The 25,187-nt window shown below is 40.8% G+C and overlaps 1 protein-coding gene across 4 annotated transcripts; it reads right to left on the reverse strand.

The window, feature by feature from the left end:
• Positions 1 to 1,751: 1,751 nt before the first annotated feature.
• On the reverse strand, positions 1,752 to 23,345 carry ZNF26 (zinc finger protein 26). Of its 4 annotated transcripts, XM_061142232.1 has the most exons (6): positions 23,132 to 23,345; positions 22,891 to 22,943; positions 22,206 to 22,450; positions 7,282 to 7,408; positions 6,950 to 7,045; positions 1,755 to 5,036 (listed from the first exon to the last, which is right to left on the reverse strand). In XM_061142232.1, exons 4-6 carry the CDS (start codon positions 7,379 to 7,381, stop codon positions 3,685 to 3,687), a joined length of 1,548 nt encoding a protein of 515 aa, XP_060998215.1. In that variant the 5' UTR covers positions 7,382 to 7,408; positions 22,206 to 22,450; positions 22,891 to 22,943; positions 23,132 to 23,345; the 3' UTR covers positions 1,755 to 3,684. The 4 variants fall into 4 exon arrangements, with proteins under 4 accessions (XP_060998217.1, XP_060998213.1, XP_060998215.1 ...); XM_061142230.1 differs by lacking the exon at positions 22,206 to 22,450 and having other exon boundaries at positions 1,754 to 5,036; XM_061142231.1 differs by having other exon boundaries at positions 22,891 to 23,345.
• Positions 23,346 to 25,187: the final 1,842 nt, after the last annotated feature.

A 25,187-nucleotide genomic window follows, 5' to 3' on the forward strand; every position in this document is an offset into this window, starting at 1 on the left:
TTCAGATTTCTGGCCCCCAGAACTATGAAATATATGAAAAATAAATTTTTGTTGCTTAAACCACTTGTTTTGCAGTACCTTGTTACAGCAGTCTAGCAAATGTATAAAGATTTTGGCTGGAGAATAGGGTGCTGCTTTAGCAAATATGTAAAAATTTGGAAGTGGTTTTGGAATTGGTAACTGATGGAAGTTTTGAGGTACTTCATAGAAAAAGCCCAGATTGCTTTGAAGGCATTACTGGTAGTAATATGAGAATGTTAAGGTACTACTGGTGAGGTGTCAGATAAAAATGAAGGACATGTTATTGGAAATCGGAGAAAATTGGCAGATAACTTGACTGACATGTGTTCCAGCGTTTACCAGAGGACAGAACTTGTGAGTGATAAATTGGGATATTTAGCTGGAGAGATTTCTAATCTAGGTGTTGAAGACATGACTTAATTTTTCCTTGATGCTGATACTAAAATATGAGGACAAAGATAAACTGAGACTGTATTGTTTAGCATAAAGGAACTAGATTGCAAAGGTTTGGAAGACTCTCCGCTTACTCATATTGCAAAAGCAAGAAAGCTAGCTCCAGAGACAACACCAAGCATCTGGCCAGACGCTGTTTGCTCAAGAGATTATGGGTATGTGACTTATGAATCCAATCAATCATTTCGGCTGAAATGCTACCAACTTGGACTCAAGGGAACAGAGAAAGGTTAAAATGAAGGAACTTTGTCAAACCCCTGAGATTCTACAGGCAGGAAACAGGTTGATAGAGCTATCTAGCTGTGGACATGGACTGAGGGTGGGGTCGCTTTCTTGGTTCCAGAGGGTGAAGCCTCCTTTTCAATTCTAGAGAGCTGCCCCACTATTCAGGATTGAGGAGGCAGGGCCACCATCCTACTGGACTTAAGAGGACAGAGCATTTAGCCACAGAGGATTATTCTCAAACCTTAATGTCTAATGGAATTTACCCTGCTAGTTTTGGTACTTGATTGGGACTCATAATACCCCTTATCCTGACAATTTCTTCCTTTTGGAATGGGAATGTCTATCCCATGCCTATCTGATTATTGTATTTTCGTAGCAGATAACTTTTTTTGGTTTCATAGGTTCACAAATAGAGAGGAATATTGCCCCAGGATGAATCATATCTGAGATTTCACCCATATCTGATTTAGATGAGATTCTGGGTTTAGAGTTGATGCTGGAGTAGATTAAGATTTGGGTCAGGGGGAATGTTGGGCAGGGATGAATGCACTTTGCACGTGAGAAGGACATGAATTTGGTGGGGTTGAGGGGAAGGAGGGCAGACTGTTATGGACTGAATTGCATCCTGTCAAAAATACGTTGAATTCCTAACCTCCAGTATCTCAGAATGTGCATTAGAAACAGGGCCTCTACAGAGATAATTAAATTAAAATTAGATCAATAGAATGAGACCTAAGTCAATATGATCAATGTCTTCATAAAAAAGAATACATTTGGACACAGCTGGTAACTGAGGCATGGGGTACTGGAAGAATAAGCTTCCTCCTACAAGGAATGGTCCACTTTTTCTGGGAAGGAAGGGCATCTACATCAGGAGTTAGCAGGTTCTGGGGGCAATACTGTCTGCCACAACCACTCAACTCTGCCACTGTAGTGTATAAGCAACGCACAGCTAGATTATGGCTGGCTGTGTTCCAATGAAACTCAACTGATGGACACTGAAATTTTAATTTCAAATAATTTTGTCACTTCATAAAGTAGTTTGGAGCTTTTTAAAACCATTTAAAAATGTTAAAGCTTCTTAGCTTGCCATCCATAAAAGTATCAACAATCTGTATTTGGCCTGTGGTCTGCAGTTTGCAAACATCTAGGCTGTATCCCTGAGTGACAAGAATACAAAGTGTATCATGAGTTTGCTAGGTTGAGTCCTCAGATTCTTCACAAATCTCTCTATTCAAATGATCAATTATCAAGAGACACTTTTTCTAACATGTTTATATAAGGGATTGGTGCACATTTAAGGTAGATGACTTTGTACTTCAGCAACTGTGTCTTGGATTTCCATCATCTCAACCCTACAACTCTTGAGTAAGCAATTATTTCCACAATGTCAGAGAGCTGCTGACAACACTTCCCTGAGATGAGATTCAGGCCTTCAAGTCTGGTCTTGTGTTTAAGAGCTGACGGAACCAGAACTAGCCATTTCATCTGATGTCCCAGATTTCCTCTTAAGTTTAAAACTTTCTAGGACAATAGCTCCTGAGTTTTGCCAGAATCTTACCAATAGAGTCCACAAGGTTCTTAGTGTACATAAGTAAGAACACTATTTCATACTATCAGCTAAAAAGTATCCACTTTGGAATATAAGCAGGAATCTGAAAGATTTTCTTCTTGTCTTAGGAATAAACCTAAACCATACACCCCATTTTTCTTTAACAGTTTTCTATCCAACAGTTTACTAACAGTTTACTCCAGCAAAACAACTTACCAATTAAAGCCCTTCAGTTACAAGAAATAGAACTCATTCTTCTTAACATTAGCAGAAAATAATATTTTTTATTGCAAATATGAGGCAGCACAGAGAACACCAGACAACCAGGTTCAGAATATCCAAAGTTATTCTGAGAAACTGAAATAGCAGGAACTAATTAATGGTCTTAGTAAAACTATGGGACAAGAATGAATTCTGATTATTTCCCTTCTGGTTCATGTGAGACTGAATTAGAGACTCAAACTCCTGGAAAAGAGGTTACCGTGACTCAACCATGACAGAATGCTCACCTATGGCTGGTGGGAAGGACACCCTGAGAGACACACCACAAGGATATGCACAACATAGGAGGGGTATTTCTCCAGAGAATTCCAAGCCACTCTTATCAATCAATGGGGAGCAAACACCGAATTACTAAATACAATCAATCTTCATTACCATGAGCACTCTTGGAAAGGAGTGCTGTAATAACTGACAGACCCATTTACTGAAGAAGTAAACTCATCTGGAGTAAGAACAAATCCTTTCATTTATTGAAAGTCACATTATTTTAGTTATATTGCTAAGAAATAAAGAGACAATACTGATACTTAGCATGTAATATGGAGAATATTGGAGGATGTTATTCCACAAATTATCAAATATAACAAGTTACATTTAAAAATAAAATACCAAAATTTTAAAAACTGCTATGCAGTGTTGCTCAGGAAAGTCAAACTCCATGCCCTTGAACCTTCAGAATATGTTCTTTGTTATTTTCCTATTAGTTACATACTAAAAACAAACAAACAAAACCCAACTACTTTATCCTCCACCAAGAAGGACTTTCTTCACTCCAAAACTGCATCAAATTTGGAACATGACTCCCCATGTAACACATCTCCTATGGGAAACTGCTTTCCTGATTTATTAAATTCATACAGACTTAATATGCATTCCCCAAATTAAATCTTCCTAATTATGCTACTGTTTATACCATTACTGCTCTTTACTCCTTCAACCATTCTCTTGCATATAAAGATCTGCATGACTTACTTCTGAAAGTTTTTGCATATTCATTCCAAATATAATTGGTTCCCCTCCCACATGACTAATTTGATTAGAATGTATTTTTAGGTATTCCTGCTTATATATCCTGCTTCCATTATCATCTGAAGTCTCCTGAGGATCAACTTCTGTGAGAATGCATCCAACATCTACTCTGTTCTGATTTCTCACTTGTGAGTTTTTCGATGTATACGAAGCCCTGAATTCCAACAGAAGGATTTCCCACACTCAGAGCATTTCCATGGTTTCTCTCCTGTATGAACTCTTTGATGTTCACTGAGAGATGACTTCTGAGTGAATGCTTTCCCACACTCACTGCATTTAAACGGCTTTTCTCCTGAATGAGTTTTCTGGTGTATCTGAAGTGATGCCTTCCTGGGATAGGCTTTTTCACATTCGCTGCATTCATAGGGCTTCTCTGTTGAGTGAGTTCTTTGATGTATAATTAGCTGTGATTTCCCACAAAAGGCTCTTTCACAAAAACTACATTCATAGGGTCTTTCTCCTGTGTGTGTTCTCCTGTGTATAACGAGGTATGATTTGCTGCTGAAAGCCTTCCCACACTCACTGCATCCATAAGGTTTCTCTCCTGCATGAGCTCTCAGATGTGCAGTGAGCTGTTCCTTCCTACCAAAGGCTTTCCCACATTCACTGCATTGATAAGGATTATTTCCTGTATGAATTCCCTGATGCACAACAAGTTGTGTCTTCATATTGAAGGCTTTGCCACAGTCACTGCATTGATAGGGTTTTTCTCCTGTGTGCATCCTAATGTGAACAAGGAGGTATGACTTACTCCTAAAGGCTTTCCCACATTCACTGCATTTATGGGGTTTCACTCCTGTATGAGTTCTCTGGTGCACCACGAATGGTGACTTCAAACTAAAGGCTTTCCCACATTCACTGCATTCATATGGTTTCACTCCTGTATGGCTTCTCTGGTGTAAAACCAGTTGTGATTTCCAGCTGTAGGCTTTCCCACATTCACTGCAACCGTAAGGTTTCCCTCCTGTGTGAATTTCCTGGTGGACAATGAGTTGTGACCTGAAAGAAAAGACTTTCCCACACTCGATACAGGAGTAGGGCTTTTCTCCTGTATGGACTCTCTGATGAGCATTGAGGTTTGACTTGGCACTGAAGGCTCTTTCGCATTTAGTACACTCGTATGGTCTCTCTCCTGTATGAATTCTGAGATGTACAATGAGCTGTGATTTACAACGAAAAGCTTTCCCACATTCATTACATATACAGTTTTTTTCTATACTATGAGTTCTTTGATGCTTAATAAAATATGATTCTTCATACCCATGAAACTGATCAGCATTCTTTCTTAGGCAGCTTGTGGCTGAAGTTAAATTTTGTGTCAAACTTCTTCCATGTGTGCTATATTTAAGGAATCTTTGTCTTGAAGAAATGTGGCTTTTGCTCAGATGAAGTTTTCCAAATGCATTACAAGCATAGCTTCTCTCAACACTTTCAAGTTCATCATGATTCTTCTGGTACCATTCTTCCCAACCATCTAAGAAAAAAAAAACACACACTGTAATTTAAAAATCATAAATAAACCTGATATAAAGTGCTTTAGAACTGCTATGTAATGAGTCTTTTTCTTCTGGTCCAGGCCTCTGACACTGGTTCAAAAGAAATACTGCCAAGTGCACACACACCATATAACCAAGTGAGGGGGCAAAGGGAAGTGAATCAAAACAAAATAAATCCCTCTACAGAAATGGGTAGCTGGTTAGCAGTAATCAGAAGTGTTTTTTAAATAGAAGTTTAAAAAATTTAGCCTGCACTTATTAATAGAAGCCATTGCCAACTATTTATGCCAATTTTATAATTTCAGGAGTTTACTAAAAAGGTGAATTAACAGGCGCGTAAAAATGTACAACGTTTAGGATGGTACAATGAGATATTAAAACAGGGATTGAGCCATAAGAAAATTAAGGCAAAGCATTTTAGATAGAAGCAAGAGAAACTCCTAGATTTGAGACTTGAGAAGCAGGAGGTACTGCTCTTTGAGACTGAAAACACTGGGAGAGAGACATGTTTGGAGAAAGACAAAGGACTTTGTTTTGGATCTTATTATACTGGAGATCTTCATTAAATATTCAAACAGAGAAACAGGTAGACAGTTACACCTAAATTCAGTGCTCAGTAAAAAGCAGGAATCAACAGCACATGCAAGGTATTGAATGACATGAGGGATGAGGTCTTCCAGGGCACATGTGCGAATTAAAAGGGATGCCAAAACAGCCCTGGAGAAGGCCACATTTCAGGTCGGACAAGAGATATAGAGAGAATGGGAAAGTCCATCTGTGAGGCCTGAACACGGTGATGATGAGAGTGATAGAAAGGCAAGGTTAAAGGAAAGCAGCAACAGTAGGGCAAGGTCTTGACAGCACCCACCAGACACAAGCCTCAGTCACCCTAGGACATGACTGCTGTACTGGGGACCTCAGTTGCTGTCCTGCTTCCTCAGAACTGCTTGCTAAAAACATTTTCTTCCCCAAAGGAGAAAGTGGTGGGAAAACTGAAGAGAAAGAGCAATTTCAGAAGGGTCTTCCAATTTCTGCCACTAAAAAAGCCGAGTGGCAGACCAAGACCTCTGTCCTGAAGCATATAAAGCTGGGACCAGAGTGCAGGAAGAAAGGGGCGGGGGGAGGTTGGCAGCTCTGCTGTTACAACACTGGGAGGAAAAAGTTTCAATTTTCAGGATGGAAGAGGTCTTCCAGAGTTACAATATAGATAAGAAGCCCAAACTTGGACAACTTGAAAGGGAAGGGAAAGAGGAGTCAGGGAAACAAATGTAAGGTGATAAAAACCACTTATGGCTAGGCTGCAGAATTCTTTTCAGAAAAGTGCCCAAGGGACTTTCTCAGTGCCTGGGGCTTAAGACTCCATGTTTCCACTGCAGGGGGCATGGGTTCTATCCCTGGTTGAGGAACTAAAATCCTGCAAGCCATGAAGTGTGGCAAAAAGAAAGAAAGAAAGAAAGAAAGAAAGAAAGAAAGAAAAGTGCCCAAGAAGGTAGCAGTTGTAGTTTCCAAATGACTAGTTGAGAAGAGTGAAGGAAGCAATGAAACTTCCTAAGACGGTCAAGAGGAGAGAAGGAAAAGACTGCAGGTAAAGTTGAGGGAATTAATTGCAGAGGCAAAAGGGAAAATAAGGCCCATGACCACAGTAAGGAATGTGCTCAAGGGAAGGAAACTAACCCAGAAAGCAACCTTTGAGCAGTGTGCAGAGAATGGCCCACCAGCCTCTTGCAGTCATGGGAGGAAAGTGATAGCCCTCACTTGAGGACTCTTAGGCTCATCCCAAGCTGCTCCAATGGTGCAAGGGGTTAAGAGAACAGTTCCCACATATGAAACTGCCTGAATGCCAACCCAGTTTACTCCCCACCTCCCAGCTTCATGGTATCTGCTCACCCACCTGGGCAGCTCTGATGGGAAACTTTCGAGTTTATGATCCATGGCTCTTGTCCTTGCTCCAACTTGAAGATTAAATCAGGTTTGTTACCATGATACCCTGTTAAGGGAAAGTCACAGAGGATGTAGTCAGACTGCTGGGGACTAAGGAAGGGGTCAGGAGGGAGGAAAGTGCTTGTTTGCACTTGGGGAAGATGACAGTGAGGAGCTGAGGATTAAGTAGGGGCTAAGAACATGTGATCTCCAGAGGCTTCAGGATAGATAAACAAAAGAAAAGGCAATGGTGACTTATGACTCAGGATCTGGGCTCGTACAGGCTCACTAAGCTGTACTTACCTATAGCCACCAGGTTACTATAGTTTTCCAGAGTCACATCCCGGTACAGGTGTTTCTGCACAGAATCCAGCAGCTGCCACTCTTCCCAGCTGAACTGCATAGATATATCCGTGAATGACAACAACTCCTGTAACAACACACACATTACTCAATAGGCTGCAATTACAGTTGGAGACATGGAAAAGACGTAGAGGACCAGGAAAGGAGAATATCCTCCACAGTCTGCCACCTGTGCCCAGGCCACCACTTCTTTTGAGAGAGAATTAAAAACATTACTAATAATTGAGCCTTCATGTGCCACACATTGTTTTGGGTTCTGAGGATTTCAGGATGAGAGAAACCCATTCTGGCCTCAAGAAGGTTTTAGTTTTGTAGAGGGAAACAAACATCTATGTTAGGGCTGTGGGGGGTGGGCAGTCAACCAGGAGCCCTATTTTAAGCCTTTTACTATTTTTAAGCTTGATAAGAATAAAAATAAAATACAAAAGAACTATTAAAGTTTTTTAATTGGACAAGCATAATCAAGAAATGAGGAAAAGAAAACTATTATGACCAAGACAGGGGGCATAACTCTACGATAGAGAAGCAATCTTAAAATCTGTAAATGATCACTATACACAGGCAGTTCTGCTGTAATGTGATATGGATTTACAAAAAAAAAAAAAAAAAATCACCACTATGAAAAGTCTCAGGCGTATAGGAAGAACAGGGCTGGGGTGTAACACCTTTATCACCACACATGAAAAAAAGAAAATAAAAAATCTTAATAAAAACAGTAGAGTTTTATACATGCTTAATGGTTAAGAAATATATAAATACCACCATAAATATGGCACTGTACCTTATAAAAGACCCAATGTTTGTGTCAGAAGCACTCTAGTTTATTATAAAATGGTGAAAAGAGGCTTGCCTGAAATCAGAAAGCTCACAGCATTCCCTAACACACTGACGCAAATTTACATTTTTAAAGCAAACATGACAGCAGAATTGTATTTATACATTTGTTCCAATAAATATGAAAACTTAGAAGAAATAGAAACTTTCCTAGGAAAATGAAAGTAGCCAAAATTTTCCCAGAAAGGATTAGGAAGACAAGATTTATTAGTCCATGATCATAAAATAGTAATGAGAGGTATACCCTCTCCATAAAGTAAACAGCCCCACACTATCTATAAAAGTAAGTTTTATCAATATCCGAGAAATGGAAAACTTCTTCAATTAGATGTAGAGCCAGGAAATGATGGGAAACTCATCATACAAACTTGTATAATCTCACAGAGAAGGCAAGACAGCACAACTTGCACAATTTCATTTGTTAAAAATACCTAGGGCTACTCTAGGTGACCACTGGTTAAGACTCTGCCTGCCAAAGTAGGGGACACAAGTTTGATCCCTGGTCTGGGAAGACTGACATGCTACAGGGCAACAACTACCAAACCCATACCCTAGAGCCTGTGTTCTGCAACAAGAGAAGCCACCTCAGTGAGAAGTCCAAGCACTGCAATTAGAGAATAGCCTCCAATTGCTGCAACTAGAGAAAGCCCAAGAGTAGCCATGAAGACCTAGTACAGCCAAAAATAAATGAAAAAATAAATCCTAAAAAATATCCAAAACCTAGCGGGGACCTCCCTGGTGATCTAGTGGTTACGACTGCACTCCCAATGCAGGGGGCCTTGGTTTGACTCCTGCTCAGGGAACTAGATCCCAGTGGTGCAGGGCTTCAGAGAACAGTTACCACACATAACACTGCCTGAGTGCCAGTGCAGTCAAATAAGTAAAATGAATATTTTTTAAAAGCCTAGATAAAAATACTACGTGCATAAACAATAATCTATGAAGGAAATGGATCTAAAAAAATTAAAGGACAGTTCAAACTTTTAAAAAACAAAACTGTAACAAAGAAATAAGTAACATTAGTACATTAATGGAGAACAATCATCTCTATAGATGAAACAAAGTACTATGATGAAATTTAACACTTTCAAAAATCAGAATTCAGTTTGTTACAGGTAAAAGTAATTTCCCTAAGCCTATAAAAAATATCATACTTTGTGTGAAACATTAGAAGTGTTCCCTCTAAAATCAGGAACAATTTGAAATTGTTCTTCAGAAACAAGTTGAAATCTTCGTATCAACTCTACTAGTTAGCACTGTCCCAGAAGGCCTGGAACAGTGGGAAAAAAGCAAAATACCAGTGGTAAATACTAAGCAAGGAGGGAAAACTATTCTCGTTATCTAAAAACATCTGATTTTCTGACTGAAAATCCTAAGAGAAACAGCTGGCATAACATGAGAATCAAAAAGATACATCTACAAGGCAAAAAATTTTTTTTAAACAAAATCAATATGCAATAGCTCTTTGATACATCAACAGTAACCAACTTGAAAATGTAATAAGAAAAACCACAACACAAATTGACATAAAGTACTCAGGAATAAAGGTTAAAAATAGAGAAAAACCTAGCTAAAAATATATGTGATAAAATACATAAATGTAAAGGAAAAGAAAACACAATAGGGAACAAGATGGTAGAGGAGTAGGTGGATGTGGAGTACATCTCTCTCCACAGATGCATCAGGGATACACCTTCAGACACAGAAGTGCTTGCAGAACACCAGCTGAAAGTGGACAGGAGTACCTGACCACCAGAAAAGAATATCGAGAACCACGCAAAACTTGGTAGGACAAAGGAACTAGGGGGAGAAACAGGTGTATTAGTAGGATGGGACCTGCCCTCTGTGGGTGGGGGAACTGAAGCAGAGATCCAATCCCCACAACGGGGCAATTGTCTGAGTCAGAGGAGAAACATTTAAAGCCAAAAGTGAAACAGCTCATCTGTGGCAGCTTAAATGTAATGAGAATCAGACAGTCCTTGCCACAGCCATACATACCCCAGACAGGGAAACAGGTTCCCTAGAAGGCACAGTGGCTGGGAGCTGGTGCATAGGATTGTGGAGCAATCTCAGGGCGAGGGCTGCTGTTGACTGCAGAGAGACAGACTGCGGGGACGTGAGGGAGGAGATTGCGGTGGGAAATACCTGTGGAAGAAAGCCAGGCAGCCATGGAAGCAAGGCAATACTGCTGAATCATGTGTAGGGGGTGGAGTCATCACCATAGCCTCTCTCTCCCCACACGCCAGCAGTGGCAGCTGAACAATAGAGAGGCTGGCCCATCAAGTGCCTGACGCACTGGACTACAGAGTAGGACCCCACCCAGGGTGCTCTTGTAAGGGATTGATGCACCAAACTACAGAGTAGGACCCCAGGCAGGGGGGCCCCTCTATGTGCCTGACGTGCCCAACAACAGAGAAAGACCCCAGGCACGGGAGTCCCGTAAGTGCCTGAACAGGCAGAGCTACGGAGAAAGACTGGCCAAAGAGGCCTTCTGATCACCAGCTATTAGAGGCTCGAAAGAAGACTCTGTAGGGCCAATAACTGCTGCTGCTGAGGCAGTCCGTGTCCCTGCACACTTGGCACCACCAGGGTCCCCATGACCCAAGCAGCTGCGTCACCTTCACGTTCAACATTCACTGGGGCACAGCTGCCACAAGCAAAAAAAGTCTTGCATCTATGCATGCGAGATCGCTTTGGCCATGTCCAACTCTTTATGACCCTGTGGACTGTGGCCTGCCAGGCTTCTCTGTCAGAGGGGTTTCTCCAGGCAAGAATATTGGAGTGTATTGGCCAAAACTGGTTGCCATACCCTTCTAGAGCACTAAATTTCCTGTTGCTCTAGCCGCCAACCCCCCTGAGTACCTGGTGCTTCCAGAACCCCTGTGACCCAAGCACCTGCACCACCTCCACACCTGGCCCTCACTGGGGCAGACCCAAGTCCCCCAGGGCAGCTTCAGGAGCAAATCCCAGTGGACAACCCACATGCAGAGGTGGAAATAAAACTACAATTGAAACCCAGGAGCAGTGTAGCTAACGAAGAGGACCCAAACCCCTCCCATCAGCTATACAAGCTGCAGATTAAATCCACATGATCAGCTAGGCAGACACTGTGTCTATGGAATATATAAAAGGACATTGAGAATTCCCACAAAGAAAACACACTAGTTCTGATAGCTGTGGACATTGGAGACAACAGTACACAGGAGTAGGACTAGATTAGAGTCTCAGCTGCCCCCACATCAGGTCCAGAAACCAGTGCAGTGTTGGAAGGCACCCTAGTGGGGTGAGGTGGACTGTTACTCCCAGCAAGGGAAAGAATGCTGGCAGCACTGACTCAAGAAAAATATTTACTATTCCTATGTTTTGACTTGTTCTGTAGTTTCTTTTGGATTTCTTTCTTTCTTTTTTTCCTTTTGTTGTAGCTGTCAATTTTATTAGCACTACGAAATCTAATTAAGCTTTTGAGATTTTTTTTTAACACACTTTTTATTGTTGTTGTAAAACTCTGCCTTTACGTTGGCTTTTTGCAGCGCTGTGGTGCTTTCCTTTTCTTCTTTTCTTCTTCTTTTTTGTCGTTTTAATTTAAAAAGATTTTTAAGCCTATTATTATTTTTTCTACGTTTACTCACTGTTTGCTTTCCCTATTGTTCTTTTCACCTTGCAGTTAATCTTTAATGTATATAAATCTTCTTTATCTACCCCTATTTAACTTTACATATCTATTCTTTCTTTTCTTTCTTTCCTCTTCTCTTTTCGTATTTGTAAGTTTTGGTTTCATTGCTTTATTTCCTACTTGGCACCTTGCTTTAGTTTCGTTTTCAAGTTTGTGCTTTAGTTAGTTTTGCTCTTAACAGGTAGATATCATTCTTGGTTTTCTTTGTTCACTGGGTCAATCTATTGTATTTAATTTTTGTTGGATTGTTTTGATTGTGCTTATGGGTGTATAGGTATGTGTGTATATTCCATTATTTTAATTATTATTTGCCTGATTTTGTAACTGCCATTTGTCTGGGGTTCATCTTTGGTTTCTTGTTTTTGGGTATTTGTTTTAATCTCACTTAATGCCATAACAGGGCTTCCCTGGTGGCTCAGAGGTTAAAGCATCTGCCCGCAATGCGGGAGACCTGGGTTCGATCCCTGGGTTGGGAAGATCCCCTGGCGAAGGAAATGGCAACCCACTCCAGTATTCTTGCCTGGAGAATCCCATGGATGGAGGAGCCTGGTGGGCTACAGTCCACGGGATCGCGAAGAGTCAGACACGACTGAGCGACTTCACTTCACTTCACTTCAATGTCATAACAAACCACCTGTGGAATCTTCATTCCTGGCCAGAGATCAAACCCTGAGCCTTTGGAGTGGAGCACTGACTCTAAGACACTAGACTACCAGAGAACTTCTAACCCTACAGAGTATCAAATAGTGAGGACTCACACAAAGGAAACCAGGTCTTGAATACAAGACCCAGCATCACCCAACAACCAGTAGCACCCTGTGCAGGACGCCTCATCCAAACAAACAAGACAAAAATACAAACCAAGTCATCAGCAGATAGGATTACCACCTCACTCAGCCCTGCCCAGCAAAGGAAAAAAAAAAAAAAACAACAAAAAAAAAACTGCACAAATGTCAGCCTATACGAAGCTACACATACCACTGGACCAACCTTAGGAGGGCAGAAACCAAAAGGAAAAAAAAATTCAACCTTGAAGCCTGGAAAAAGGAGAACTCAAGCACAGTAAGTTAAAAAAAAATAATGAAAAGGCAGAGAAATACTACACAAATAAAGGAATAAACTAGAAACATAGAAGTCCAAATAAATAAAGAGAAAAGAGGAAAACTACCTGAAAAAGAATTCAGAAAAATGATAGTAAAGATTATCAAAACTCTTGAAAATAGAGTTGAGAAAATGCAAGAATCAACTAACAAAGATCTAGAAGAATTAAAAAATAAACATACAGAGACAAACAACACAATTACTGAAATTAAAAATACTCCAGAAGGAATCAATAGCAGAATATCTGAAGCAGAAGAACAAATCAGTGAGCTGCAAGATAAAATGGTGGAAATAACTTCTGAAGAACAGAATAAAGTAATAAAAAAAATGAAAAGAGCTGAGGGTAGTCTCAGAGACCTTTGGGACAATATCAAATGCACTAACATTTGAATTATAGGGCTCCCAGAAGAAGAAGAGAAAAAGAAAGGGTATGAGAAAATTTTTGAAGAAATTATAGTTAAAAATTTCTCCAACATGGAAAAGGAAATAGTCAATCAAGTCCAAGAGGTGCGAAGAGTTCCTTACAGGATAAACCCAAGGAGAAACATGCCAAGACACATACTAACCAAACTAGCAAAGATTAAACACAAAGAAAGAATATTAAAAGCAGCAAGAGAAAAGCAACAAGTAACATACAAGGGAGACCCCGTACATTTTAACAGCTGATCTTTCAGCAGAAATTCTGCAGGCCAGAAGGAAATGGCAGGATTTATTTAAAGTACTGAAAGGGAAATACCTACAACCAAGACTACTCAACCTGGCAAGTATCTCATTCAAAGTTGATGGAGAAATCAAAAGCTTTTCAGACAAGCAAAAGTTAAGAGAATTCAGTACCACCAAACCAGCTTTACAACAAATGTTAAATGGACTTCTTTAGTCAAGAAATACAACAGAAGAAAAAAGACCTACATAATCAACCCCAAACAATTATAAAATGGCAGTAGGAACATATGTATCAATAATTACTTTAAAGGTAAACGGATTAAATGCTCCAACCAAAAGACACAGACTGGCTGAACGGATGCAAAAACAAGACCCCATATATATGCTGTCTACAAGAAACCCACTTCAGACCTAAAGACACATATAGACTGAAAGTAAGAGGATGGAAAAATATATTCCATGCAAATGGAAAGCAAAATAAAGTTGGAGTAGCAATCCTCATATCAGACAAAATAGACCTTAAAATAAAGAAGATTACAGGAAATAAGAAAGGTCACTATATAATAACCAAGGGATCAATCCAAGAGGAAGACATAACAATTGTAAATATCTATGCACCCAACACAAGAGCACCTCAATACATAAGACAAACACTAACAGACATAAAAGGAGAAACTGACGGTAACACAATAATAGTAGGAGACTTTAACACCCCACGCACACCAATGGGCAGATTATCAAAACAGAAAATTAATAAGGAAACAAAAGTCTTAAATGATATATTAGATGAGATCGAGCTCATTGATATCTTCAGGACATTCCATCCAAATGCAGAATACACCTTCTTCTCAGGTGCACATGGAACATTCTCCAGGATAGACCACATCTTGGGTCACAAATCAAACCTCAGTAAATTTAAGAAAACTGAAATCATATCATGCAACTTTTCTGACCAAAATGCTATGAGAATAGGTATCAATTACAAGAAAAAAACTAACAAACACAAGGACATGGAGATTAAACAATATGTTTCTAAGTAAGGAACAGACTACTGAAGAAACCAAAGGGGAAATCAAAAAGTTCCTAGAAACAAATAACAATGAAAACATGACAACTCAAAACCTATGGGATGTAGCAAAAGCAGTTCTAACAGGGAAGTTTATAGCAATACAATGTCACCTCAAGAAACAAGAAAAACATCAAATAGACCACCTAACTTTATTCCTAAAATAACTGGAAAAAGAAGAACAACCCCCCCCCATTAGTAGAAGGAAAGAAATCATAAATATCTGAGCAAAAATAAATGAAAAGGAAATGAAAGAAACAATAGCAAATATTAATAAAACTAAAAGCTGGTTCTTTGAGAAGATAAACAAAATCGACAAACCCTTAGCCAGACTCATCAAGGAAAAAAGAGAGAAGAATCAAATCAACAAAATTAGAAGTGAAAAAGGAGGGATTACAACAGACAATGCAGAAATACAAAGGATTATAAAAGACTATTTTGAACAACTATATGGCAATAACATGGATAATTTGGAAGAAATGGACAGATTCTTAGAAAAGTTCAATCTTCTAAGATTGAACCAGGAAGAAACAGAAATTAGGAATAACCCAATTACAAACACTGAAATTGAAGCTGTGATAAAAAATCTCCCCAGAAACAAAAGCCCAGGACCAGATGGCTTCACAGAATTCTATCCAACATTGAGAGAAAAGCTAATGCCCATCCTTCTAAAACTCTTTCAAAAAATTGCAGAGGAAGGAACACTTCCAAACTCATTCTATGAGGCCATCACCCTGATACCAAAGCCAGACAAAGGCAACACAAAAAAAGAAAACTGCAGCCCAGTATCACTGATGAACACAGATGCAAAAATCTTCTACAAAATTTTAGCAAACAAAATTCAACAACACATTAAAAAGCTCACACACCATGATCAAACTGGGTTTATTCCAGGGATGCAAGGATTGTTCAACATATGCAAATCAATCAATGTGATACACCATATTAACAAATTGAAGGATAAAAACCATACAACAATCTCAATAGATGCAAAAAAAGCCTTTGACAAAATTCACCTATTTATGATTAAAACTCTTCAAAAAATGGGCATAGAAGAAAACCACCTCAACATAGTAAAGTCCATATATAATAAGCTCACGGCAAACATTATTCTCAATGGTGAAAAACTGAAAGCATTCCTCCTAAGATCAGGAGCAAGACAAGGGTGTTCACTTTCACCACTATTATTCAACATAGTTCTGGAAGTCCTAGCTACAGCAATCAGAGAAGAAAAAGAAATAAAAGGAATCCAGATTGGAAAAGAAGAAGTAAAGCTCTCACTGTTTGCAGATGACATGATACTGTACATAGAAAACCCAAAAGAGACTATCAGAAAATTACTAGAGCTAATCAGTGAATTTAGCAAAGTTTCAGGATGCAAAATCAATACACAGAAATCACTTGCATTTCTATATATTAACAATGAAAAAGAAGAGAAATTAAGAAATCAATCCTATTCACCATTGCAACATAAAGAATTAAATATCTAAGAATAAACTTACCTAAGGAGACAAAAGAACTATACACAGAAAATTATAAGACACCGATGAAAGAAATCAAAGATGACATAAACAGAAAACAGATGAAAATATATTCTGGGTAGGAAGAATCAATATTGTGAAAATGACTATCAATCTACAGATTTAATGCAATCCCTATTAAATTACCAATGGCATTTTTCACAGAACTAGAGCAAAAAGTTTCACAATTCATATGGAAACACAGAAGACCCTGAATAGCCAAAGCAGTCTTGAGAAAGAAGAATGGAGCTGGAGGAATCAATCTTCCTCCAGATTATGCTACAAAACTACAGTCATCGAGACAGTATGGAACTGGCACAAAAACAGAAAAATAGACCAATGGAACAAGATAGGAAGCCCAGAAATAAACCCATGCACCTATGGGTACCTTATTTTTGACAAAGGAGGCAAGAATATACAATGGGGCAAAGACAGCCTCTTCAATAAGTGGTGCTGGGAAAACTGGATAGCAACATTAAAAGAATGAAATTAGAACACTTCCTAACACTATACACAAAGATAAACTCAAAACAGATTAAAGACCTAAATATAAGACCAGAAACTATATAACTCTTAGAGGAAAACATAGGCAGAACACTTGATGACATAAATGAAAGCAAGATCCTCTATGACCCACCTCTTAAAGTAATGGAAATAAAAACAAAAGTAAACAAGTGGGACCTGATTAAACTTCAAAGCTTTTGCACAGCAAAGAAAACTCTAAGCAAGGTGAAAAGACAACCCTCAGAATGGGAGACAATAATAGCAAATGAAACAACTGACAAAGGATTAATTTCCAAAATATACAAGCAGCTCATACAACTTAATGCCAGAAAAACAAACAACCCAATCAAAAAGTGGGAAAGACCTAAACAGACATTTCTCCAAAGAAGATACACAGATGGTTAACAAACGCATGAGAAGATGTTCTACATCACTTATTATTAGAGAAATGCAAATCAAAACTACAATGAGATATCACCTCACACAGGTCAGAATGGGCCTCATCAAAAAGTCTACAAACAACAAATGCTGGAGAGGGTATGGAGCAAAGGGAACACTCTTGCACTGTTGATGGGAATGTAAATTGATACAGTCACCATGGAAGACAGTATGGAGATTTCTCAGAAAACTAGGAATAAAACCACCATGTGACCCAGCAATTCCACTCTTAGGCATATACCACGAGGAAATCAAAATTGAAAAAGACACTTGTATCCCATTGTTCATTGCACTATTTATTAATAGCTAGAACACGGAAGCAACTTAGATGCCCATCGACAGATGAATGGATAAAGAGTCAGTTCTAATGAGGTGGATGAACCTAGAGCCTATTATACAGAGTGAAGTAAGTCAGAAAGAGAAAGATAAATATCATATGCTGCTGCTGCTAAGTTGCTTCAGTCATGTCCAACTCTGTGCAACCCCATATATGGCAGCCCACCAAGCTCCTCTGTCCCTGGGATTCTCCAGGCAAGAGTACTGGAATGGATTGCCATTTCCTTCTCCAAGGCATGCATGCATGCTAAGTCGCTTCAGTCGTGTCCGACTCTGTGCAACCTCATGGACAGCAGCCCACCAGACTCCTCTGTCCCTGGGATTCTCCAGGCAAGAGTACTGGAATGGATTGCCATTTCCTTCTCCAAGGCATGCATGCATGCTAAGTCGCTTCAGTTGTGTCCGACTCTGTGCAACCTCATGGACAGCAGCCCACCAGACTCCTCTGTCCACAGGATTCTCCAGGCAAGAATACTGGAGTGGGTTGCCATTTCCTCCTCCAAAATATCTTATACTAACGCATATATATGGAATCCAGAAAGATGGTACCGAAGAACTTATTTGCAGGGCAGCAATGGAGAAACAGACATAGACAACAGACTTATGGACATACGGAGAGGGGAGGAGAGGGTGAGGTGTATGGAGCGAGTAACATGGAAACTTACATTACCATATATAAAATAAACAGCCAATGGGAATTTGCTATATGTCTCAGGAAACTCAAACAGGGGCTCTGTATCAATCTAGAGAGGTGAGATGGGGAGGGAGATGGGAGGGCGATTCAAGAGGGAGGGGGCTGATTCATGTAGAGGTTTGACAGAAAACAACAAAATTCTGTAAAGCAATTATCCTTCAATTAAGAAATAAAAAAAGAAAACACAATAGCCCAGATACAGGAAGCAATGTTGTCTACTGACAGAGGAATGGATAAACGTACAAAACACACACACACACACAAATATTACTCATCCATTAAAAGAAAACCCAAAGTCTTGTCATCATGACAACATGGATAGAACTATAGGGTATTATGCCATGTGAAATAAATCAGACACAAATACAAATATCATAGGACCTTTCTTACATGTGGAATCTAAAAAATTAAATGAACAAATAAACAGAACAAAAACAGACACATAAATACAGATACCAAAAAGGTAGTTGCCGGAAGTGAAAGGATGGTGAAACAGGTGAAGGGGATTAAGAGGTAGAAACCTCTAGTTACAGAACAAATTAGCCATGGGGATTCAGCATAACAAATAAGGTCAATAATATTGTATGCGGACAGATTACTAAACTTGGGGCAGATATCATTTCATAATATATGCAAATGTCAAATCACTATGTAGTACATCTGAAATACCATAATATTGTATAGCAACTATATTTTAAATATATTCATATTTTTAAAAAAAGAAAAAAGAAACCAAAGGACTTGAGTAATTCAGTAACATTTATGATATACAGATTCAATATGGTATAAATATATTCTCAACAAATTAATTTTTAATTTCAAAGAATTATCAAAATACAAAGATGTTATATTTTATTTCATCTAATGGTAAGTATTTTCTAATACACATTCACAATAAAATCATACATTTGGACTACAGCTGCTACAACTAGAAATTAATGGTAAATTACAATCCATGAACATCAGAGACCCACGGATGAAAGGAGAACTAAATGAGCCAAATTCCAGAGAGGGGAAAGCTCTTCCCAGATGAGCTAAGAGTGCTTCTGGCTGTTTACTTCGCTGAGGGCATTTGTCCAGCCTGAGAACAGGCAGGGCAGGCTCAGCTGAGATAGAGGATGACACCAAAAGAAAGAGAAACCAGTAGAGGCTTTGGTGCCCACCCTGGACAGCAGGCTCTCCCCACCCAGTGTTTGCTGAGTGTGGTCAGTGCAGAAACTGGGCAGGAAAGGCAGACTTTGGTTTGAAAACCCATGGTTTCAAGGCACCAAGGATACAAAGTACGCAAGGAAGGAGCCTGCGATCAGTACACCCCTTGAAAACAAGGTGATCCAAGTTCAACTAAAGCAGCAATCCAGTCCCAAACCAGTGTGATGCCTGTTTAAATGAAATGATCAGTCACTCCCCATCTGCACAACAAAGCAAAGGGGAAACAGGCTCTGGTAGAAAGTAACATTGAACTTCAGTCTCTGGTTCCTTTCGTCCCAGTTCACAAACACACACATACACAAGTAAAGAAAGAATAACAGAGCTAACTTGGCAAAATAACAATGGGGGAATCTGGGTGAAGGGTGTTTTGTTTTTTTTTTTTAATACAATACAAGAGGTTATTTTATTCTACTTTTGCCACTTCTTTAGTTTTGAAATTATTTCAAAATAAAACATAAAATACAATAAGCTCCTTGGGCTTTCCAGATGATCATTTGCATACTTAAAGGGCCCTTCACAAGCTAGCCCTGCTCTCACATGCTCCCTGTTCTGGCCATATGCCTTCTTTCCACTACACAATGCATCTGCTGGTTCTCACTGCAAGGCCACCAACTTAGCTGCCTCCAAAGCCTGGAATGCTTCATGTACTGTGCCTTCATCTGCCCATGATCATCAAGTTGTCATTCAGATTCTGCTTAAATGCTGCCCCAAGACAAGTAGCCACCCAGCCACTGTCACATGCACAAACACCCACAGTTTTGTTCATGATGTTCCTCTGATATGTCTTATCATCTCCATCTCCCTTATCTTATATGGGGTATTGGTCCCGTCAGTCTTGTTCACCTCTGCAACCCTAAAAAATTACCTGGCATGATAGTCAATGTTTGCTAAATACATGTACTCAGAAATAAGGAAATACTGTTTACATTTGTTAAAGTTTCTTACGTCCTAAGGGCAATAAGAGCACAGACTCTGAAGACACTCTGTGTGGGTCTGAATCTTAGCTCTGCCACCCTTGTCTCGTTTCCCTTACTAGTTTGGGACTGTGGGCAGCCTCCCCAGTTTCCTCAGCTGTACAATGGGGACATATTTGCCTCACAGGGCCCTGAGACTTTAATGATGTCACACACACAAAGTGCCTAGGGCAAGAGTGGTGTCTATTAATGTTATTCAATAGTGGTAAACTCTTCTTTATTAATAGGTCCTGTAGACCTATAATGTTCATTTATTTTATATTCCTTAATTGCTATCACAAATACATTCTCTTATTGTACTTTCTGTATAATTATTGTTTAAAGACAAAAAATTCACTGATTTTTGAGGTTAATTATATCCCTCAGGCCACTTCAATGAAATCCTTTCCCCCTGACACCAAAACCCTTCCTGTCATACTTGATCACCTAAAAAAATACTATTATTATACTATTACTAATTGCTTCTTTACATCCTGATATCCATGTGCTAAGTGCTAAGTCACTTCAGTCACATCTGACTCATTTTGACCCCATGGACTGTGGCCCATCAGGCTCTGTCCATGGGATTTTCCAGGCAAGAATACTGGTGAGGGTTGCCATTTTCTTTTCCAGGGGATCTTCCAGACCCAGGGATCGAACCTGCATCTCTTATGTCTCTTGCACTGGCAGTCAGGTTCTTTACCACTAGTGCCACCTACACTGCTAAAGGAAATCAACCCTGCATATTCACTGGAAAGACTGATGCTGAAGCTGAAGCTCCAATACTTTGGCCACCTGATGTGAAGAGCCGACTCACTGGGAAAGACCCTGATGCTGGGAAAGACTGAGGGCAGGAGAAGGGGGTGACAGAGGATGAGATGGTTGGATGGTATCACGGACTCCATGGACATGAATTTGAGCAAACTCTGGGAGGTAGTGAAGGACAGGGAAGCTTGGTGTGCTGTAATTCATGGGGTCGCAGAGTCAGACATGACTGAGTAACTGAAGAACCACCACCACCACCTGTACTATTACTAATCATTCTTTACATCCTACTGTCCACAACCTAATGCAATTCCTTCACCTCTTAGGAAGTGAATATCTGTAGCACACCCAACATTCTGTTTGCTCTGGAAAAACTGCTTAAGACCTATAAATTCTGAAATCCAAGAAGCACCTTTTGGCCTTATGAAATACTTTCAAGACACTTCACATCATGGCTTCTAAGAAGTTCTCTATTCTCAACTTTGTAGGGGAAAAACCACTCTCCAAATGTTCTCTCACCTCTCCTGCACCCCAGCTCCTCTTTAATGCAGCCCTTGTCATTGTCCCGAGGCCTCTACTTGGTCCTTTTGGGGGCTCTACTCCTATACCTATAACTCTGTAGTTAAAGGCACTAACATAGGTGCCTTTAATCAGTACATGTTAGTTGAAAACTCCCACCTGAGCTACAGACTCAACTGTAGGCACCACATATTCGATACCTACAAAGCTACACTCTGAGGTCTAGTGGTAAAGAATCCACCTGCCACTGCAGGGGACATGGGTTTGATCCCTGGTCCAGGAAGATCCCACATGCCTCGGAGCAACTAATCCCTTGCACCTCAACTACTGAGCCCCTGCTCTAGAGACCAGGGACCATAACTACTAAGCCCACGTGTTGCAACTACTAAAGCCCGCTTGCCCCAGAGCCTGTGCACCACAAGAGAAGCCCAGACACTGCAACTAGAGAGTAGCCCCCACTCACTGCAACTAGAGAAAGCCGTAACAGCAAGGAAGACCTACCCGCCCCCCACCACCACCCCCAACCACAGGCAAAGATAAATAAATCTTAAAAGAAGGAAAGGAAAAAAAAAAAAAAAAAGCTACATACACTCTGTCCCTGGATACTTCTTCCAACAGTGTTCTCAAGACTGGACACATCACCGGTGTGCCAACAGCTCAGGAGTTCAGCATTCGCTGTTAAGTCTCCCTCTGGTTCAGTCCTTCAACCACCTGCACGGTCCAGAGGGTCCACTGGCTCTCTCCTGTCACAACACTGCTCCTTCCTGCTTTGAATCCTTAAACTCCTTCCCCGCCATCCTGCCCAACGACTCTGTGCGCCAGACCACAGCTCCTCTAAAACAAGAAACGTATGTGATTTCTTTGTACTGCCAGCATCAATGTCTGGATCCAGCTCACGAGGGTACTCAGTATACAAGCATCTGAACAGCTAATGAACAAAAAGGAGATAAAGTTCCCTGCTGATGCCCTGAAAATCTGGACGCGAAGACAACTCAGAACTTGTGCGTGTAAAACCTGAAACGATAGAGGTTCATTTCCTTCACAAGGGCCCTCACTGCCCTAGGAATTCAGGGTCCGCTGTAGACAACAAAGCAGAGTAACTGCCCACGGACAGGGCACCGGACACCAAGTGCCAGAAGACAAGGGACGTTTCTGGAGACTCAGGGGGATGGCGGGGAATATGTGAGTTCAGGCCCTGGTGTGACCGTGAAGGGATGAAGAGGTCCGCCCTCACGGCCAAGTCAGCTTTCTCAAGTGAGAAAGTCCCTACTTACCGAACACGAAGCTGTCGGGAACCTGGTGGCCATCCCGGGCTGTTTCGTGCACGCTGCGGAGGAGAGAACCGAACTCTGAGGATATCCCTGCTGGTCCCACCCCGCCCACCAAGACGGGGTTCGAGCCCGACGGAGAGGGTCCGCGGGCACCAGGCACCTGCCCGTCCGGGGCTGAGTCCCTCCCTCGCAGGGAAGGGGCCTCCGGGCCCGGGCAGAGGGAACTTGGACAATGAGTTTGTACCGCTCCGCAGCCCTGATGCGGGAGGGACCGAGGCCGGGCTGGCTGCCTCTACGCCGGGATCGACCGTGGGGGCTCAGCTGGTCAAGATCCTGGTTCGCACAGGATGTTCTGGGCGAGGGTAACTTCGCGTCTGAGCTAGCTCCGCTGTCTCTGAAACAGAACGCCCCCGCCCCGCCCCTGAGCACAGAAGCCCTGCCGGATACAGCCCGTTAGGCGCGTATTCCTCTACGGCCGCAGGGCGGCGCAGACGGAAGTACGTCACGTGACGAACAGCGGCTGGCAGAAAACTACATCTCCCAGAACCCTCTGTGGAGGAAGAGGGCTTGGATAGACGGGCGAGGCCTGATGGGAAAGGCGGGCGGGCTGTACTAGAGTCGGTATCGATCTTTTCCTCCGCTGCTCAGGGAAGTGCTAGTGGCTGGGCAGTGGCCAGTGGTTGGGTCTTGAGGCCAAACCAGGTAGAGTCCGTAGAGGAAGGCCCAGCAGAGAACGACACCATGTGAAACTATGAGGTGCAGTGCACAGGGTTATAAAACAGTACTGAATATCAATGCACCAAATAAGTTACCAACTTTATAGAGGAGAAAGTATAGTCGATGAGAAGTAGAAGGACATCATTATTGGGACACACAGACGTGTGGTTGTCCAAGACAGAGCAAACAGTAGTCAACGGAAAAAAAAATACACAACCTGAAAGTTGAGAGTTCTGTTTTATTCTGTGGGCAAAACTGAGGACTTAAGCCTGGGACATAGCAGCTCAGATAACTCTGAGAGGGGACTGCCCTGAAGAGGCAAGGGGGAAGTCAGGATAGGTAGGAGTTTTTGCAACAAAGATATAGTAGTTGGAACATCAAAAGATTATTGATTAAAGAAAACTAGATAGCCCAAGGTAAGGGATTTACTGCTTTTCCTTCTATGGGAAGATACAAGAGTCTAAGCTTACTGAAATCATTCCTTTGATATGTACCTCAGCTATCTGGGGCCAGTATTCTGTGTTTTCTCATCCTGAGACCCCCTCAAGGCTCACAGTCAGGTGGTTGTAATCTGATGGCTTGAAGGCTGCAACATCCTTTGTTTACTGATATGGTAGGCAATATTTAGCTATAAATTAAAAGCATAATTTAAAAAGCTCTTTCTGTCTGAAAAAAATTGTTTTTAAAAAGTCTTATCTTAAACTGACAGCAAATGAAATAGGGAAATACAGACAAAACTGTAGACAACACTATGCATTAATTTGTGGGAGAAACTAAGAGCAATGATGACAGGAAATTTTCATAATCTTAAGTAATTATATGGAGTAGGAAATGGCAACCCACTCCAGTATTCTTGCCTAGAGAATCCCATGGCCAGAGGAGTCTGGTGGATTATGGTCCATGGGATCGCAAAGAGTTGGACACGACTGAGTGACTAAGCATAGCATAGCATAAGTAATTATAGTAGTTATAACAGTAAAAACAATAAGAGTTGAATTCTCAAAAAGCTAAAGAACAAAGTAAACCTAGGGCTTCCCTAGTGGTCCAGTGGTTAAGAATCTGCCTTACAATGCAGAGGACATGGGTTAGATCCCTGGTTTCAGGAAGATCCCACATGCCTCGGGGCAACTAAGCCCAGGCGCCAGAACTATTGAGCCTGCACTCCAAAGGAGGCGAGCAGCAACTCCTGCCAACACTTGGGGAAACTACTGAAGCCCAGGCACCTACAGCCAGTGCTCTGCAACAAGAGAAGCTACTGTAATAAGAAATCTGTAAACCACAACTGGAGAAAGCCCCATACAACAATGAAAACCCAGAGCAGCCAAAATAAATATATATATATATATATTTAAATACCCCAAACAAGGTAAACCTAAAAAAAGTAAATACTAAAGATTAAAGAAGAAAATTATCCAAAATTAGCAAGGACAGGAAAAAAAAGTGAAATAATACTGTGAATCCACTCAAAGTAACTGACATATATAGAACACTGTAACTAAAGATATTAAATATATGTAACTCTTACATGTGCATGGGGGCATTCTCCAAGATAGGTCCTATGTTGGACCACAAAATAAATCTCA

Source organism: Dama dama, chromosome 5 (genome assembly GCF_033118175.1).
Source record: "Dama dama isolate Ldn47 chromosome 5, ASM3311817v1, whole genome shotgun sequence".
In the NCBI taxonomy this organism is placed as follows: Eukaryota; Metazoa; Chordata; class Mammalia; order Artiodactyla; family Cervidae; genus Dama; species Dama dama.